At 40.8% G+C, this 19958-nt stretch overlaps 1 protein-coding gene across 4 annotated transcripts in view; it reads right to left on the reverse strand.

Moving 5' to 3' along the window:
- ebf2 (EBF transcription factor 2) overlaps positions 1–19958 on the reverse strand; it is a 237313-nt gene that overhangs the window by 34031 nt on the left and 183324 nt on the right. For all 4 annotated transcript variants that reach the window (XM_062960844.1, XM_062960847.1, XM_062960846.1 and 1 more), the window contains one exon: positions 5757–5874. In XM_062960844.1, coding sequence (XP_062816914.1) covers positions 5757–5874 — 118 coding nt within the window. The remainder of the gene's footprint in view (positions 1–5756; positions 5875–19958) is intronic.

A 19958-nucleotide genomic window follows, 5' to 3' on the forward strand; every position in this document is an offset into this window, starting at 1 on the left:
CCTGCCATATAATCCAGTTCAAAGCAGATAATCTGAATTCACAAAGTAGATTATATGGCAGTGTAGATAGGGCTACACACTATAAACATGATTTCCAATAAGCAGTTTCCTAGAATTATAAACATAAGGGAGGGGCTCTAGTTGCATTTATGGAACACCATGGAATTGGTGTCTCTCTTTCCTTCTTTCTCTTTCCTCTTTGGTCTTTCATACATACATATATAAAAGGTAAAGGTTTCCCCTTGACATCAAGTCTAGTCATGTCCGACTCTGGGGGTTGGTGTTCATCTCCATTTCTAAGATGAAGAGCCGGCATTGTCCATAGACACCTCCAAGGTCATATGGCTGACATGACTGCATGGAGTGCCATTACCCTCCCATTGATCTACCTATTGATCTACTCACATTGGCATGTTTTCGAACTGCTAGGTTGGCAGAAGCTGGGGCTAACCGGGGGATCTCACTCTGTCTGCGGATACAAACTGCTGACCTTCCGATCAACAAGTTCTGCAGCTTAGCGGTTTAACCCGCTGTGTCACCGCGTCCCCTAGACATACATATATACCTAGCCATTAAAAAGTATCTAAATTACTGAGCTTCTTGATAGCCTAAAGAATGTTAGATTGTTTTATATTGTTATTGTTTTTATCTGGGCTTGACCCCATGTAATCCTCTCCGAGTCCCTTCGGGGAGATGGAGGCGGGGTATAAAAATTAAGTTGTTGTTGTTATTATATTGTATGACACAGCAAACAAGATAGACATGCTGGATTTCGTATCACAAAATCACAAGTCGAACACTTCCCAAGCGTTTAGGACTGTGTGATGTATTTTTGGATGATGCGCGCAGATCCCAGTAAAGTGGCCTTTTGTAGTTGACAGATCGTAATTTTGTCAATGTGTATTGTTTCCAAATGCCGGCTGAGATCTTTTGGCACGGCACCTAGTGTGCCAATCACCACCGGGACCACCTACACTGGTTTCTGCCAGAGTCTTTGAAGTTCAGTCTTGAGGTCCTGATAGCGGCTGAGTTTTTCCTGTTGTTTTTCGTCAATGCGACTGTCACCTGGGATGGCAACATCCATGATCCAAACCTTTTTCTTTTCCACAACTGTGATGTCTGGTGTGTTGTGTTCCAGAACTTTGTCAGTCTGGATTCAGAAGTCCCACAGTATCTTTGCATGCTCATTTTCCAATACTTTTGCAGGTTTGTGATCCCACCAGTTCTTTGCTGCTGGGAGGTGGTACTTGAGGCATAAGTTCCAATGAATCGACAAAGTCCCCCACGACCTTCTGGCAAACAAACTAGTAAAATGTGGGCTAGACAAAACTACGGTTAGGTGGATCTGTAATTGGCTAAGCGAACGAACCCAAAGGGTGCTCACCAATGCGTCGTCTTCATCATGGAAAGAAGTGACAAGTGGAGTGCCGCAGGGCTCCGTCCTGGGCCCGGTTCTGTTCAACATCTTTATGAACGACTTAGACGAAGGGTTAGAAGGCACGATCATCAAGTTTGCAGATGACACCAAACTCGGAGGGATAGCTAACACTCCAGAAGACAGGAGCAGAATTCAAAACGATCTTGACAGACTAGAGAGATGGGCCGAAACTAACAAAATGAAGTTCAACAGGGACAAATGCAAGATACTTCACTTCGGCAGAAAAAATGGAAATCAAAGATACAGAATGGGGGACGCCTGGCTTGACAGCAGTGTGTGCGAAAAAGATCTTGGAGTCCTCGTGGACAACAAGTTAAATATGAGCCAACAATGTGATGCGGCTGCTAAGAAAGCCAATGGGATTCTGGCCTGCATCAATAGGGGAATAGCGTCTAGATCCAGGGAAGTTATGCTCCCCCTCTATTCTGCCTTGGTCAGACCACACCTGGAATACTGTGTCCAATTTTGGGCACCACAGTTGAAGGGAGATGTTGACAAGCTGGAAAGCGTCCAGAGGAGGGCGACTAAAATGATTAAGAGTCTGGAGAACAAGCCCTATGAGGAGAGGCTTAAAGAGCTGGGCATGTTTAGCCTGCAGAAGAGAAGGCTGAGAGGAGACATGATAGCCATGTACAAATATGTGAGGGGAAGTCATAGGGAAGAGGGAGCAAGCTTATTTTCTGCTGCCCTGCAGACTAAGACGCAGAACAATGGCTTCAAACTACAGGAAAGGAGATTCCACCTGAACATCAGGAAGAACTTCCTCACTGTGAGAAGGGCTGTTCGGCAGTGGAACTCTCTCCCCCAGAATGTGGTGGAGGCTCCTTCTTTGGAAGCTTTTAAGCAGAGGCTGGATGGCCATCTGTCGGGGCTGCTTGGAATGCGATTTCCTGCTTCTTAGCGGGGGGTTGGACTAGATGGCCCTTGAGGTCTCTTCCAACTCTACTATTCTATGATTATATGATTCTATGAATCATTTGGGCCACGTAGTTGTGCTTCTGTTTGTAGTCTGTCTGTGCAATTTTCTTACAGCAGCTAAGGAGATGATCAATGGTTTCGTCGGTTTCCTTGCACAGTCTGCATTTTGGGTCATCAGCTGGGTCATAATAATAATAATAATAATAATAATAATAATTATTATTATTATTATTATTATTATTATTATTATTATTATGTGATGCCTAGAATTTATACAAATATTATTTCAAGATAGCATTACAACTTTCTGTTATGTATAGAATCGTATCCTTTCCCCTTCTCTCTGCTCCCTCTCCCCGTTGCTTTTCCCCCTTCTTTTTCTCCTTCGTGTGTTCAAGGCCTCTGGACTATACATCCCATCAAGATCCCAATATGGTTTTCCAGTCCATAACCGAAGTCAATCCATCACTCCATTCCCAATGTTGACAAGGTCAAAGGTGTCGGGGAGCTTTGGCAGGGCTCCAAAAATACGAGACTCCTTTGAACAGCCAGTCAATCACATTCAATCAGTCAAGGAAAAACTGGAAGGCTTCCTCGGTTTGGAATCTGGAGGGTTTCCTTCTACCATTTCACTGCCCGCTGGGGGAGAATTAACACTGCTCCAAATTCTTTACTGATTCAATCATTTTCTTCCAGTTCATTAATTCTCCTTTAGGTTGATGCAGGGCACATTTTAAAGGGAAGGAGAAGGCAACAAAACACTCTAATGAAATAATAGACTAACTTGTCTCTTCTGGTAACGTCACAAAGTCTTCTCACTTTCACTAGCTGCGAGAGAAAGGGCCAAGAGGGGTTTCTCTAGTTATTTTTAACTGGTGCCAGAATGGGGCTGAAGAGAGTGGAGGCGATTATCCAATTTGAAGCTTAGCAGATCCAGCGATTTGTAATTGCTTGAAAATACAGCCTGCAGACGATGATGATTCCTCGCTTAGCCAAACAAACGAAAATCAATTAGTGTCAGTTTCCTTCTGCGCATTGTTATGTTTCGTGCAGTTTGTTTAAGGGAACGGCTGACACTTTTTCATACACATCTTGCGCTGTTCCATTTCTGCTTAACTAAGATGTCATGTCGCTTGATTTGCTCAAAATCAAGTCAAGCCCAGCTGAGCAAAACGCCTGAAATTCTTCTCTGCAGAATGCTTAGCAGTTGCCTCTTGGCTGCTCCAGCCTGAAGGAGCAATTAGAAGGGAAATAATACAGAATCAAGCAGATTTCATTTTCCAGCAGAGCTTATGGGTTTCAACCTGGCGCAGAGCTCTCTACACAGGAAGCACTCTTTTAGGGTTTATTTGTTATGTCAGAAGCGAATTGAGGGTACATTTATAATGTATTTAAAAACATAAACAAAGTTTAAAAACTTGGCATTACACTAAATGTCCTTTGATCAGTAGCTGGCCACTTGGAGTGCCTTTGGTGTCGCTGTGAGAAGGTCCTCCATTGTGCATGCGGCAGGGCTCAGACTGCATTGTAATAAGCGGTCTGTGGTTTGTTCTTCTCCACACTTGCATGTCGTGGACTCCACTTTGTAGCTCCATTTCTGAAGGTTAGCTCTGCACCTCATGGTGCCAAAGAGCAGTCTACTCAGTGCCTTCCAAGTCGCCCAGTCTTCTGTGAGCCCAGGGAAGAGTCTCTCATCTGGTATCAGCCATGAATTGAGGTTCCGGGTTTTTGCCTGCCACTTTTGGACTCTTGCTTGCTGAGGTGTTCCTGCGAGTATCTCTGTGGATCTTATGAAGCTATTTCTTGATTCAAGTCATTGACATATTGGCTGATATTCAAACAGGGAATGGGCCAGAGATGTCACTGCCTTGGTCCTTTCATTATTCTTTAAGGTAACAAAGGAATTCATAAGCAGGGCTGCTCCTGATATTTGGGAGAGTGAGGCAGTGGCCACCACCAAAAAAAACCCTAATACAGGAGTCTCACTTATCCAATATTAATGGGCTGGCAGAACATTGGATAAGCAAAAATGTTGGATAATGAGGGATTAAGGAAACGCCTATTAAACATCAAATTACATTCTGATTTTACATATTAAGCACCAAAACATCATGTTTTATGACAAATCGACAGCAAAAGCAGTTCAATACGTGGTAACATTGTGTGGTAATTACAGTATTTACGAATTTAGCACCAAAACATTGCAATGTACTGAAAACATTGACTAAAAAAACATTGGCCACTAGCAAATTGACTACAAATAAAGATAGAATTGCATAAAATGAACTTGCAGTAACAACATTTTTGAAAATTAAAATCCCTATAAAGGTCTAGAGAAATAGCTGTGGATCCGGGCAGGAGGCAAACTGTGTTGGATAATCCAGAACATTGGATAAGCGAATGTTGGATAAGTGAGACTCTACTGTATATGGAAAAGGGCTATGTAGGACACCTTTGAGGATGGTATGCTAAGCTGACCCCATTCTTAAGAAAGACAATTCCAATACCAGATGTATAGGTGGCTCCTGATATGGGCATTTCCATGTTTATCATAAAGTCATGGTTGTCCTAAGGTCCTTTTTACAAAATTAAGCAATATTTCCTACTCTTTATTTTATTTATTTATTTATTATTCAAACTTATATGCCACCAGTCCCCTAGGGCTCGGGGCGGCTTACAAGAACAGGCTAAAATCAACAATTTAAAAACATCTTAAAAACATCTTCTACTGTTCTGGTCATTTAAATGTTGTTTTAATTCATTGCTATTTCCATTGTGTCATTTTAAAGACTTATTTTGTGAAACACATAGGAGAAGCTTTCCCTCAAGCCATGGTGTGGATCCCAGATGTTTTGGCCTTCAACTACCAGAAATCCTAACAGCTTTTAAACTGGATGGGATTTCTAGGAGTTGTAGGCCAAAGCACCTGGGGACCCACAGGTTGAGAACCACTGCTGTAAGGCATTGTGGGGAATCTAATTCCCAAACACACATATTATTTTAAAAATACATCTTGACGCTATAAGGTGCTTGACACTGGAATGGACTGTCTTAGAAGGTGGTGGACAATTTCAGGTAGAAGTTGAATGGCCTCATGTCACAGTTGCAAACAACCAACACTATCTAGTGGTTGGACTCCATGGCCTTTGACTTTCTAGCTAAACTGCAAAATTCTATAATCTTTATTCAAAAATTAAGATGGACAAAATCAATATGAGCATTAAGCAGGGTCTTCCTTCGGGCAAATGCCAGGAACTTGTCATCCTCACTATTAAACAAAGAGGTGCTTAATTCCTTTGTCATTAACTCAAAGTCAGAACTAGTTTATCCTTATCCTCTGATTTTGTAACATATGTTGTGCATGGTCACATTCTCCTTAGCCTTAGATAAAATGCCATACCTTCAGAAGGGTCAAGCCTCCTCGCCCTCCGCCCATGTTTTGAGTTGTTGTGAACAAACATATTGTCAGATACTGCCAGTACGTGCCCATCGACATTCACTGTTGTTGACAATACAACCTAGATATTACAAAGATAGGGAAAGAAAAGACAGGTAAATTGCTTTTGCACGTTCCACGTTTGATGCATTAATTACTCAGCCCAGTTTAATTCCCATTCTATTTTTGTAAAATGAAGTTGTGTCCTATGGGGATTTATTCCCTCCTTGGGAAGGATCTTTCAGTCTTGCATTAATTCCACTTAGCATTGAATCCTGAGTACTGTAACAAGCTTTGTGCCCTGGGAGTAGAATATACCCATGGTTTGTAGATGGTTTCACCTTTCTTTTATTTCTAATCAAAGAAAGTTACAGTTTCTTCCAGGCATCCTTGAGACACAGTTGTAAATGCATGGAAGGATGGGTGGAACCACACTTACAATTTCCTGCCCATAATTTCCATGTATCGATCAGCTTTTTCCATACAGATCATGTGTACAGATTGAAGTAGGGATGTGAGATTCTTGGGAATTGAGGACCATTATTCAAGATTTGGTTGGCATGGCTATCTTTGGTATGAAAAAGTCAAGGCACAAGCTGAATCTAAAAATAATTGTATTAGGAAGACTCTCCTACAGATCTGCCATAAGTATAGATTTTTTTCCCTAAGATAACAATAACCACCTAATTGCAAGAAGTCTTTTAAAAAATTTTTTTTATGAGTAACAGGTTTTTGGGATGGTAGCTTTATGATAATCTTTTCCATTTTGCATTAGGATAGCTGGAAATTTCATCAAGAAAAATGCTTCTTAAGGAAATCAAGAGATCTTTATTGGCTTATATGCAACTCAAAGACTGATTTTAGAGAAATGCAGCCATAAAGTTAGAAAAATTATTTTATTAAGAATTCTGTAAATAGAATGGCCGTATAATCTAAACGGTGTATAAACGGCCTTTGGAAGCTAGGTGGGCCTATAATTGAGAACATGCTATGGTAGGCACAATTTTTTGGATATAATGTTGATTTATGGGGGAGATATGGTCCAAAATATAATATATTTACTTAAAACAGTGGTTCCCAACCTTTTTTTTTTTTTACCAGGGACCATTCTCCAACATTAGTACCAAAAGGGTTACACATTGGTTTTTGGTCAACTTTAGATTTGGTTTGGTTGTTTGTTTGGGGTGCTGATTCAGAAAATTGCATTGCATAGACCTCATCATATCTAGTTCTTGATACAGAACATATGCCATCCAGCAGTCACCATCTACTCGCCCACAGAAAACCATATTTATTAATTCAGAGCTGATGTGGTCTATCCAATGCAATTTTCTGAATCAGCATACCAAATAACCCCAGGAACAGGCCTAAAACAAAGACACCAACGATGTCAACCTCAAATTCTAGTCACTGGATAACACACATTTTGGTGTCTCCAATTTTAGGCCTTCTTTCTGTCTATATCTGACCTGCTGATCCCCAAAATGACACCAGTTTGCCCCTATCCATGCTAGTTTTTAAGATGCGGAATATGCCATCTATCTGTTACCGTGATATGAAGGTTGGGTTGCTGATCTGAAAGCTGCCAGGTTCGAATCCCACCCGGGGAGAGCGCGGATGAGCTCCCTCTATCAGCTCCAGCTCCATGTGGGGACATGAGAGAAGCCTCCCATAAGGATGGTAAAACATCAAAACATCCGGGCGTCCCCAGGGCAACGTCCTTGCAGACGGCCAATTCTCTCACACCAGTTTCTCAAGTCACTCCTGACACACACAAAAAACCCCATTGAAAATCATAATAACCATACTTAAGAAACTAGAGCTAATGTGGTTGATCCAATGCAATTTTCTTGATTTTTTATGATTGGAAACTGCCCTGAGTCCCATCCGGGAGATAGGGCGGTATATAAATTTATTATTATTATTATTATTATTATTATTATTATTATTATTATTATTATTATTATTAATCACCTCCCCAAATTACCCCAGGAACAGACTTAAAAACCAAGAACATTTTCCCACCAGCATTATAGGACAAAGACCAATAATCACATTTGCTTTTGCAAAATTATGGGAAATGTAGTTTAGGGAAGCTGAGGATCTCTCTAGCTGAACATTCCAAAGGTTCTGCCCTGAACTACATTTCCCAGAATTCTGTAGGAAAAACCTAGATGATTGGCAGACGATAGACACCATTCTAGAATGCTGGTGGGAAAATGTCTTAAGATACCAAGAAAAAAATTGTTAGACTGTGATCAGAGAAAGAGGAAAACCCTCTACACCGGGGGGGGGGGGGGGGGAGAAAGGGCCTGAGGCTGTTAGGAATGGTGGGAGTTGAAGTCCAAAACACCTGGAGGGCCCAAGTTTGCCCATGCCTGCTCTACACAGTTCATCTATGCTATTTCTAATTGGACCTACCTCAACAATTGCTCCTATTTGTTGCCTTTTATCCCCTAAAACCGAGAAGTCCCAAGTGAGGTAACTTTGGGATGTAGCGGAATGACGTCAGTCCCCTGACTATTGCGGATGCCCTTTTACGCATCATTTCCAGATCCACAATATTTGTTTTAGAGATGATGTGCTCAGATACATGCCCTAAAAACCCTAGGAATGATGAGACTTCCTCGGTTTCCCCCCATTATTGTTCTTTCATGTGGAACTGACCCTCCTGCATTACTCAGCTGTCCCACCCAGTTTGCTGTTCCAATTTATTTCCAAGTTCCCATGCAAAGTTTTCTATCAAATTTTAAAACTAGCATGTGCAGATTGCCACAGCTTGCATTTCCTCCCAATACTGGGAAATACCCAAGAGTTGGATCATGCATTATTTCAATGGACAGAAAACTCCCATACGGTGAATAGCTCCACAAAGATCCTTCTCTATTCTGTAACCAAATAAACTTTACTAATACACAACATTCTGTTGTTGTTGCAATGTTTGTTGTTGCTCTCCATTCCCTTCTTTTATTATTCTCTGCCTCATAGTTTGAAATAAAGATATCTATATTATGTTCTTTAAGTGACTCTCATGGGTCATGAGGTCATATGGTCCTCGAAAGACAATACGTTTCTCAATGAAGTTTGAGTCCAAAAAGGTAAATGGGTTCAGGATGTATGCTTGAAATGAACGCCTAAAAATAAAGATTTCTGGCTTGAACAGCTGATAAACTCTTTTAGGCCCCACAGCAGGGAAACCTGCTTTCTTAGAGACATTTTTTAATGCGAAATGAAAGAATGCAATTGTGTGTCTTTCATGTGCCAATAGATTTCATCTCTGTGCGTTTGGGTGGAGCTCCGTTCCAAAGTGAACATTTCCCCCATGACATCAGGGCGCCCCTGACATAACCAAGCCAAGTCAGATGCACTTCATTATTTTTCTCTTAAACAATGGAAATAAATTTTAATCTCTCTCTGGCCAGCTCAAACCACAACTATAACGGCAAGGGAATAAGGCTGACTTATTCCAGTGTCTGAAATATTTACGAGAAGATTTTAAAATTGCAACCAAATGTAAATCAAAAAATATATTATTGTGCGTGCATACTACGCGCACACACACACACACACTTGCATAAATCCAACCTCACACAAGCAGAGACTATATTATACACCTCCACTGGGATAAGAGCATATAAACATTCAACCACATCACATTTTTACAGCCACATTCGTATGAGTCAGAAAAAGAGGAAAAGGCAAGTATCAAAAATATCCACAAAGTCAAAAATTTGGGGCCTCTCTGGTGTTCATGAGATGTTGGTCGGTATGTTAGTTTATTCATAGTTTTGCATTATTTGCAGTGTTCCCTCACTTATCGCAGGGGTTATGTTCCAGGACCACCCGCAATAAGTGAAAATTCGCGAAGTAGGGACGCTACATTTATTTTAATATTTATACATTATTTTAGTAGTTACTAGAAGGCCCCTTCTACACAGCTGGATAAAATGCATACTGAAGTGGATTATATGGCAGTGTGGAGTCTAGATAATCCAGTTCAAAGCAGATAATATAAGATTATAAATGGGTAATATAGCTGTGTGGAAGGTCCTTGAGTCTACACTGTCACATAATCCAGTTAAAATCTGATAATCTGCATCTTATAGGCAGTGTGGAAGAGGCCTAAGTGAGGCCTAACTCTGCCTGTCCCCTGGGCTGAGTGGGTTGCTAGGAGACCAAGTGGGCGGAGCTTAGCCTTCTAACTGGCAGCAATTGGATAAAACAATTATTTCTCTCCCTCTAATTAGGACTTTATTTTTCTTTTCTTTTTGTTGTATGAACGTAGATGCATGGATGAGGGGTTGTGTTGCCAAATTTAGTGTTTCTGGGATGTGTAGTTTTGTTGTTTTGTCCTAGGCCGAAATTTCATTACCCTTTTATATATATAGATACACTATTTTAAGTCTTTATCAACCAATCGTGTGTTGATAAATTGTCTCTCTCTCTTCCCATTGCCACTTGGGCTCCTTTTCTTTCCCTTCATCTTCTCCTTCCTCCCTTCCTTAGGCTGTAAATTGTAATTTTTTATGATTTATAATAGTCTTTTAGAGTTTACTGAAAAACCACAAAACAGCGAATCCGCGAAAAGTGAACCGCGAAGTAGTGAGGGAACATACATATAACAAGGAATATGTCCACATGGAAATCCAATAAATTTTATCTCATCTACAAATGGGCAAGTTGGGCAGGAAAGTCAAGGTTTCCCATTCTTCCACTTTATCTGCTCAAGCATTTTTGGTCCAAATATTTCCCACAATGGCTTCCCTTCTGTCCAATATTAGAGGAACACACACAGAATGACACAGGATATCTGTCTACAAATTTGGTCTCCTAATTTGCTCACAATATTAGCATCAGTCTACAGGGCTGAAGAACTCCGTTCAGACTGGGATAGCTACATTGAAGGAAAGGATTTCCCCATTTTCTGGGGATGGATCTCCATTCAATGTTTGAGTATACAGTGTTCCCTCACTACTTCGTGGTTCACTTTTTGCGGATTCACTGTTTTGTGGTTTTTCAATAAACTCTAAAAGACTATTATAAATCATAAAAAATTACAACTTACAGCCTAAGGAAGGGAGGAAGGAGAAGCCAAATTGAGAGAAAAGGAGCCCAAGCGGCAACAAGAGGAGAAGGAGGTGATTTATCAACACACGATTGGTTGATAAAGACTTAAAATAGTTATAACTATTAAAATAATGTATAAGTATTGAAATAAATATAGTGTCCCTAATTCGCAGATTTTCACTTATTGCGGGTGGTCCTGGAACCTAACCCCAGCGATAAGTGAGGGAATACTGTATATCAAAGGGAGATCTTTTTTTGTGAAACTTGATAATTGTACATTTTAGTTTCTATACCAGATGTGGATACCTGGGGCTGCCTTACTTGGGTGGGGAGTAGAAAATAACAACAACAACAACAACAACAACAACAACAACAACAATAATGCATATCCCTCTCTGCTAGAAAAAAGTTTGCCACCAAAAAAGTTGGATATTAAACAACCCTACTGATGATTTTAACAGAAACAATGCTCATTTTAATATCATCAAGAAAATTAAATAAATATCTTAACTAATAGGTTACTCCCCCCTCCCCCCCTCCCCCCACACACCTTCCAAGATTTTCCAGTTTGGACAACAGAAGGAGTTCATTGATCTACACTGTAAGGAATCATGTTGGCCAAATCCCAATATTTGCTGTTTATTTGCTATGAAGTTAGATCCCACCTTGAGACATTATTCATTCTATATACAAGAAATGTATTGTCTGTGTGTGGATTTTTTTAGGAAACTGTAACAATTGTACCCATGCACAAGAAGGAAGCACACCAACAGATACGATGGAATTCCAAATTTTGCAAAAAAAAGATGGAGAGAAAAACGTAACAGTGAATAACCTTCCCACCCAGACTGACTACTGAAGAATGAAAATGCACAAGAGACACGGAGTCCTGATTGCCTATTGAGATGAAGATTGAAAATGAGTTGGTGGAGATGGGCCTTGAAGGGCATCCTCCATCAAAAGGCATGGAACACAAACTATGATACTTTGAGCCCAAAAGGTTTGGGCAAAATGTCTGTATGGATGCAGGAAAGAAAACATGATCCAAAGATAAAATTTACTTTATGCAAAAATATATATGCAAACCTGCAAAAGGTAACATATAGTTGGTAACTCAGCCCCTAAAAAGCAGTAAAAGCATCTTTGAATGTTTTAAAGCAATGTTTGGAATGACAAAATTACTGGTCTAAGATTTATTTGTTCCTTCCCAAAATTAAAACTAGACATTGTAATGTGACTAGAAATATTTCTTCTGAGAATTATTGTGAAAGATTTGGATTGTAAATGACAACACCACCAAGATTATGCTTTGCTCAAATTTGGAAGCAGACCAAAACACCAATGATGGAAGAATGGATTGTTCCCTTTGCTGAGTTGACCCAAATGAACAAATTAATGTGGTTTCTAAAGAATGCCAGATGAAGACCTTTTGAAGGCTGGAAAATGCATAGATATTGCAAGAAAGACAAACTCTAATGATGTAATTAAACTGTGGTTATAGCTTTGACCAACTTTAGTGAGATTATGGATTAGATATGTGTTGGAGGAATAATCATTTTTTTCTATTCTTGATTTTCTTCCTTCCCTCTCCTACATTTATTTGTGATAATATAGATTGCTGGTGTAAAATATAATAAATAAATAAATGAATATATTTTTTAAAGGGCATGGAAGACAAACTATGATCCTGAATAGACCTTGAACTTTTTTTGCTGCTCCTACTTATAATAGTGATAGCTAAGAATAGAATAGCTAAGTACACTATCAATATTGGATTTAAATTAGGGGACTGTTCCATTATCTGGGTGGAGGTCACTAGGGGGCATCAGAGAGAGAAGGATAGTCCATTTTATGGGGGGGGATTTGAAGGAAGAAAACAATTTTCCTCGGTTTTGCTGGTTATTCCCCCTCCCCACCTCCCATATCATAAACAAGGGTTGTTTCCATGATGGGGACATGGTTGGGGGGAATAATAAAAAAACAGGGAAATAGTTTTACTCCTCCAACCCACCTTCAACCTCCAGAAAATGGACTATCCTTCTCTCTCTACCACCCCCTAGTGACCTCCGCCCAGATAATCTACTCCTAGTTGCTGAATGTTAGGAGCTAACAGTAGGAGATGTTCCAGCATTCCCGCTCTAAGAACTTTGATAGTATCTCACTGGGAAGCACAGGAGATAGTATGCCAGGTCCAACTTTAGCAAGATCCACCTAAGCATTTCCATTTTTCTTAGTCCTTGGCTTTTCCTTTTCCTTTACTATGAATCTCTTGTCTACTAATCCTCTATAGTACATTGAAAGGGCACTTTCTTTTTTGCTTGCTGAATACAGACCACTGCCAAGCATGTTTCATACCAAGGAGTGAAAAGCCCACCTCCCCCCAAAAAGGAAGCAGACATTCCACCATAGTCTCCAACTCCCAGGCCCTCCCATTTCACCAGCCAACGGCTTTCCCCCAGTGAGTATTTCCTGGGTCACAGAGGGTGACCCTTTCCATCTGGAATCAATCAGTCAACTCCTGACAACTTCCTGAAACACCTCACTCTATTTCCTGTTCTCTCCCCCTTCTCCTTTTCCCCCTGGTTCACTTTGCTCTTCAAAACTGCAGGCCACAGCAGCTTAATGTTAGAGGGTCAGGCACAGTTAGACTCCAAAACACTACACAAGGAAACCTTTGACCTTCAGAAATCTTTACATCTTAGCTAAACAAATCAAGGTCAATATTTCTTACCATTACCTTGTTAACCATTTAGATGCTCCCCCTCCCCTTCTTTGGCCGGTACCCTTCTGATGGCAAATCCATCAATACTACTTCTTCACCCAGAATCATAAAACATGACGTGCTTTTGTTTCCTTTGAGGGTATTTGAGGTTGCTGAAAGACATTCAGTTGACATCCTGGGATATCTTGAGTGTCAGTGTAACTGCTGGACATAAACAAAGATCTCATCAAAACATAAGAGATGTCCTACTGGAACATGCCAATGACCCATCTAAACTGTCAACAGGTTTCCCCAGTTCCCAACCAAATTCTTGTGGGAAATCTGAAAAAGTAAGAGTACCGAAAGGGTTACAAATCAGTTTTTGGTCAACTTTAGCTTTGGTTTGGTTATTTGGGGTGTTGATTCAGAAAATTGCATTGGATAGACCACATCAGCTATAATTTCTGATACAGAACATATGCCATCCAGTAGTCGCCATCTGCTCGCCCACGGAAACCCATATTTAATAATCTAGAGCTGATGTAGTCTATCCAATGCAATTTTCTGAATCAGCACCCCAAATAACCCCAGGAAGAGGCCTAAAAACAAAGATCCCAAGAAAAATGTGTTTTTTGGTTGGGCTGTGTTATTATCCATAGTAGTAGTTCTTGTGGATCACTGGTGGTCCACGAACCACAGATTGGGAACCACTCATCTAAATCGTCAACATACCCAAATAATTTCTTACGTTTTCTCATAGCATCTACTCATGTGTGCGGAAAGAAGAAAGGATGCATATATGGGCGGATGTTCTCAATAGCTCCTTCTGTTAGTACAAATGGAGGCTTATTGACTGAATCGCAGGGCGAGATCCTCTCTTGCTCAGTCTATGAATATTCTAGAGTTTCTGCTTGAGTCCAAATTGATATAACTTAGAAAAACAAGAAGATCTATTTTTACCAGGTCAGAGCATTTGTCCATCTTATGCATTATACTGAAGTCCAAAACACTGGGAGGGTCGAAGTCTGCCCATGCTTGCTCTACAACTATGGTTTGCAGTGGCCACCACATCTTTTTAAATGGAGAGCCAAGGTTATGCTACAGGGCAGTGAGCTTTATTTCTGTACTTTGATTTTCATTATTTCTGTACTTTAATAAAGTCTTATGTTGGAAAGGGTCCTTTCTGTATGGCCAAAAAGTGCAGAACACTTGGTGATACCATTTTGGTTGGAGAAGAATGCAAAGACCTATTACGGTTCCATGGTATTTTTTGCACCAAAGAGCAAATTTCTTAGGAAACTTGGAAGATTTTTTTATTTTTCTCACTGCCTTAGAAAGAGAAGGCAGCTTTGCAGAATTTCCTTTGAAACACCTCCCATTTTATTTATTTTCCCTCATAATTCCTTGGAATAATGCTAGGTCTTTCGACAGTAGCCACCAAACTGCCATTATTTTCAAATTTTAATCAAAGATATTCTTTTTGTGTACAGTTAGACACCACCACCACAAAATGTAGGATATTCTCCCCTCTCTGTGGAAATTAGATGAAGCTTCTTTGACCGCAAATGGGAGGGAGGAAGCCCAAGAAGTTCTGATTCCAATGAGAAAAGTCTTTTCTGCTCTAGACATCTGGAAAGAATATGAAATTCCTCATGTACTTTCCCTTAAACTGTTCAATTACACTAATATGTTATTCTAGTTTTGCCAGAGCTCGGATGATGCAAATTTTTCATATTTATTACTGTTATTTTCAACATGCGTGGAAGAGAAACAACGTGCACTAGCCCCATTATACATCTTTCCTGTTCAGGCAACTTTCCCAGATATATTAATAGGAGTTTCCGGTTGTGAGAAGGAAGTGATAAAATGAGCGATAAATGGTTGTTGTGAGTGTGCACAGATTAGTTAATGGAGATTAGCTCATCTTGAAACACTTTCTAATGTCTGTTAAGGTTTATACAATGATGGAGGTGAAATCATGGTCAACCAAATCCTCAGTCGGAAAATCTGCCCAGACAGAATTCTCACTCCGAAGAACGTCAGAATTCATAATTGTGAAGTCTTTCATTGTGTAGATCACCTAAAGGTATAGCTCACTGTTAAAAGAAATGGATGTGCCACAATATATGATTATCCTGATGCATAACCATATACTCCAGACAAAAAACCAAAACCAGGACAGAACATGGACAAACTTAAATGTTTTCCAGTTAGCAGCAAGTCAGAAAAAAACTTGCAGTTTATCACTCTATCTGTTCAATTTATATGCAGAACATATCACAAGGAAAGAAAGGTTGGCCTCGGGGGAAGGAGGTGTGAAAATTGGGTAAAGGAGCATCAACAGTTTAAGATAATTTAACAATTTAAGATGACACCACCATATTAGGGGGAAATAGCAAGGACTTGGAAATGCTATAATGAGGGAGGCTGTGACCTTGCAAACTGGATGCCTATTGAAATGCCAACCGAATTATGAGAGGCAATATCAGTTATTGAACACCTATGTTGAAGCACTCATATCTTTCTTAATTCTGTCACTTATGGATAGTCCTGCTTATCTAGAGATGTATTCCCAAAGCCTTGTGGAGACCTAAAACTGCAGATAAACTCTATACCAGTAATGTTTTAGGACCACCGTTGACCATGGAAAAGTCAAACTGCAAAATCTAAAACTGTAATATTTTTGAATTGTGGTTGTCCATGGCTAACTCAGTGGATGTGGTGGCGCAAAGGTTAAACCACTGAGTTGCTGGACTTGATGACTAGAAGGTCAGCAGTTCAAATCCACAGGACGGGCTGAACTCCCACTGTTAGCCCAAGTTTCTGCCAACCTAGCAATTCAAAAACATGCAAGTGTGAGTAGATCAATAGGTACCGCTTTGGAGGGAAGGTAATGGCACTCCATGCAGTCATGCCAGCCACATGTTTAGCTTGCAGAAGAGAAGGCTGAGAGGAGACATGATAGCCATGTACAAATACATGAAGGGAAGTCATAGGAAGGAGGGAGCAAGATTGTTTGCTGCTGCCCTGGAGACTAGGACGCAGAACAATGGCTTCAAACTACAGGAAAGAAGATTCCACCTGAACATCAGGAAGAACTTCCTCATTGTGAGGGCTGTTTAGCAGTGGAACTCTCTGCCCCGGACTGTGGTGGAGGCTCCTTCTTTGGAGGCTTTTAAACAGAGGCTGAGATGGCCATCTGTCAGGGGTGCTTTGAATGCGATTTCCTTCTTCTTGGCAGGGGGTTGGACTGAATGGTCCGTGAGGCCTCTTCCAACTCTACTATTCTATGACCTAGGAGGTGTCTACAGACAATGAAGGCTCTTCGGCTTAGACTAGACTCAACTAGACTTAATGTCAAGGGAAAATGAAGTCTTTATTGAAATGAATCCAAACTGCAACACATTGAAGCCATTGTTGGTTTGATATTATAGAAGACACACCGGCTTAGACCTCAACCCTAAAAACAGAATTCAGACCAGTCCAATTTCTCCCCAAATCTCACCGGAAACAACAACCTATTTCTCTCTTAGATTTCTCTCTCTTCTTTGCCACCTCCACCCATCTCAAAAGCTTTGTTAAATGACACTAAAACACATAAAGCACTAACTCTGGCTGTGGTGGCACATGCATTAGTTACAACCTCTTTGAACTACTGTAATGCACTCTACTTGAGCTTTCCTTTGAAAGGTGTTTGGGAACAATGCTTGTCCAATGAACAGCAGTTGGACTGTTGACTTAACCACACTATGACCCTGCCAATTTGTTTCTGGGTACAATTCAAAAGATAGTGCCATATATGGCTCAGATCCAGGATATTTGGCAAACCACATGCCCCCCATGAGTCAAATAAACGATACAAAGGAACTAACAGATCTCCCACCCCCAGCAGCATTAATCCACCTGCTGCCTGAGTCTGCATTTCCTCTTGCGTCGTTGTATTGCCCAGTAACAAGACCCAGTAGCTGAGCAAGGCAGAGGTGGGGCCAGATGAAACGATACTGGAAGGGAAAGAACTAAAAAGTGTAGTATCTGTACATAGCCTTAAACAAGTACAACTGGGGTGAGATTTAGCCTCTCTGTCTCCTCCCTATTTCCCTTCCTTTCTCTCTCTCTCCCCCCCCCCCCCTTCCCCCAATGTTTCCAACTTGACACACTTCACCTCCTTCTGCGTTTTTATTAGCTGGTATTCTCAATACATTGGCGACAGCTATGATGAAACCAGTGGCAGATTTTCCTGCAAAGCAGCTGGGTCATTGTCCCCTGGGCCTTGTTGCCTTTACCATGCAAGAGATCTTAAAGTGGCCATGCCTGGATTAGCTGCCATTTGGAAACAGCCTGAGTGGGAGGATTTGGAAGTGTAAAATATAGTCTGGAGAGCAGTAGCTAATGTATGTATGCACACAGAACTGCTTCTACTTTTTAGAAGTATAACAGCAGGTGACCGGGGTGTCTAGGACAGGGCATCAGAGTCATAGAACTAAGTGCAGTCAGCCCTCCATACCCTGTTTCCCTGAAAATAAGACATCCCCAGAAAATAAGACCTAGTAGAAGTTTTGCTGAATTGCTAAATATAAGGCCTCCCTCGAAAGTAAGACCTATTAAAGTTTTTGTTTGGAAGCATGCAGGATCGGTAAATGAACATACCATAGATTGTTGTACATGGAAATAAAGGTAGTAACAAGAAATAATAATAATAATATAATAACTTTATTCTTGTATCCCACCTCCATCTCCCAGAAGGGACTCAGGGCAGCTTACACAGGGATAAGCTCAACAACAACATAAATTTACATACAAACAGAAATTTAAAACAGTAATTTTAAAACAGTATAGCAATAAAATATAATATAGAAATTCTTGAAAGGATTCACAGTTTGGTTATGCTGTTTTGTGATGACAACTACTGTACAGTAGATAATACATTTTCATTTTTAAAAATTCAACCATAAATGTGAATTCGTCTTTGTGGAAAAATAAGACATCCCCTGAAAATAAGACCTAGCACATCTTTGGGAGCAAAAATTAATATAAGACACTGTCTTATTTTTGGGGAAACAGGGTATTTGCTGGGGTTGTGGGGCACAGGACCCATATGAAACAAGAAAAACAAATTTAAAAGTGCTATTTTTAACTTTGACTTTTTAACTTGGAGCCCCGATGGCAAAGTGTGTTAAAGCACTGAGCTGCTGAACTTGCAGATTGAAAGGTCCCAGGTTCAAATCCTGGGAGTGGAGTGAGCACCCGCTGTTACCTCCAGCTCCTGCCAACCTAGCAGTTCGAAAACATGCCAATGTGAGTAGATCAATAGGTACTGCTATGGCGGGAAGGTAAGGGCACTCCATGCAGTCATGCCGGCCACATGACCTTGGAGGTGTCTACGGACAACGCCGGCTCTTCGGCTTAGAAATGGAGATGAGCACCAATCCCCAGAGTCAGACATGACTGGACTTAACGTCAGGGGAAACCTTTACCTTTACCTTATTTTTAACTTAAGAGAGCACCTCTCAAAGGAACTTATCCCATATGAGTGGAGGTAGTGTCATGTAATTGTGGCATTTAGTCCTGTAGCGTTGCAATAACTATCTTCCGATATTCATTACTTATCACATATCATCTGAATTTGCTGATTTCTTCATTACTAACCATTTTCATCCTTATTTCACAAGTGAATTGATTGTCTACCCTCTGCCCCCCCCCCCTTTTAAAAAGGGTCTTACTCTGACTTCGTAAGGGATCGAGCTCTTGCGGTATCGAGATGTGCGTTATTAAAGGCAAAGAAAAATAGCAATCGACTAAAGTAGCGATATTTCTTAGTTTTAAATGTAAAGAAAATTTACCAAAAAAAGATTGAGCAATTGCATTATGGCAGAGTATCAGGGACTCACTGCTGGTTAGGAGACCGTCCACAGGAAAGCCCATTTGCCGATGCCATCGATTCAATTCAATGCAGGTGATTCTGAGAGCTCTTATCTCATGTTGGGTTATTGTTTGTTTTCCGGGCTGTATGGCCATGTTCCAGAAGTATTCTCTCCTGACGTTTCGCCCACATCTATGGCAGGCATCCTCAGAGGTTGTGAGGTATGGAGAAACTGAGAAACAACCTCTAAGGATGCCTGCCATCGATGTGGGCGAAATGTCAGGAGAGAATACTTCTGGAACATGGCCATACAGCCCGGAAAACATACAAGAACCCTGTGATCCCGGCCATGAAAGTCTTATCTTATGTGCTTTTATACTTTTGAAATATACCTTCGGAACCCCCAGTGGCGCAATGGGTTAAACCCTTGTGCTGGCAGGACTGACCGAAAGGCTGGCTGTTTGAATCCGGGAAGCGGGATGAGCTCCCGCCTGTTAGCTCCAGCTTCCCATGTGAGGACATGAGAGAAGTCTCCCAC

The sequence above is a fragment of the Anolis carolinensis genome, unplaced genomic scaffold (assembly GCF_035594765.1).
Source record: "Anolis carolinensis isolate JA03-04 unplaced genomic scaffold, rAnoCar3.1.pri scaffold_8, whole genome shotgun sequence".
Taxonomy (NCBI): Eukaryota; Metazoa; Chordata; class Lepidosauria; order Squamata; family Dactyloidae; genus Anolis; species Anolis carolinensis.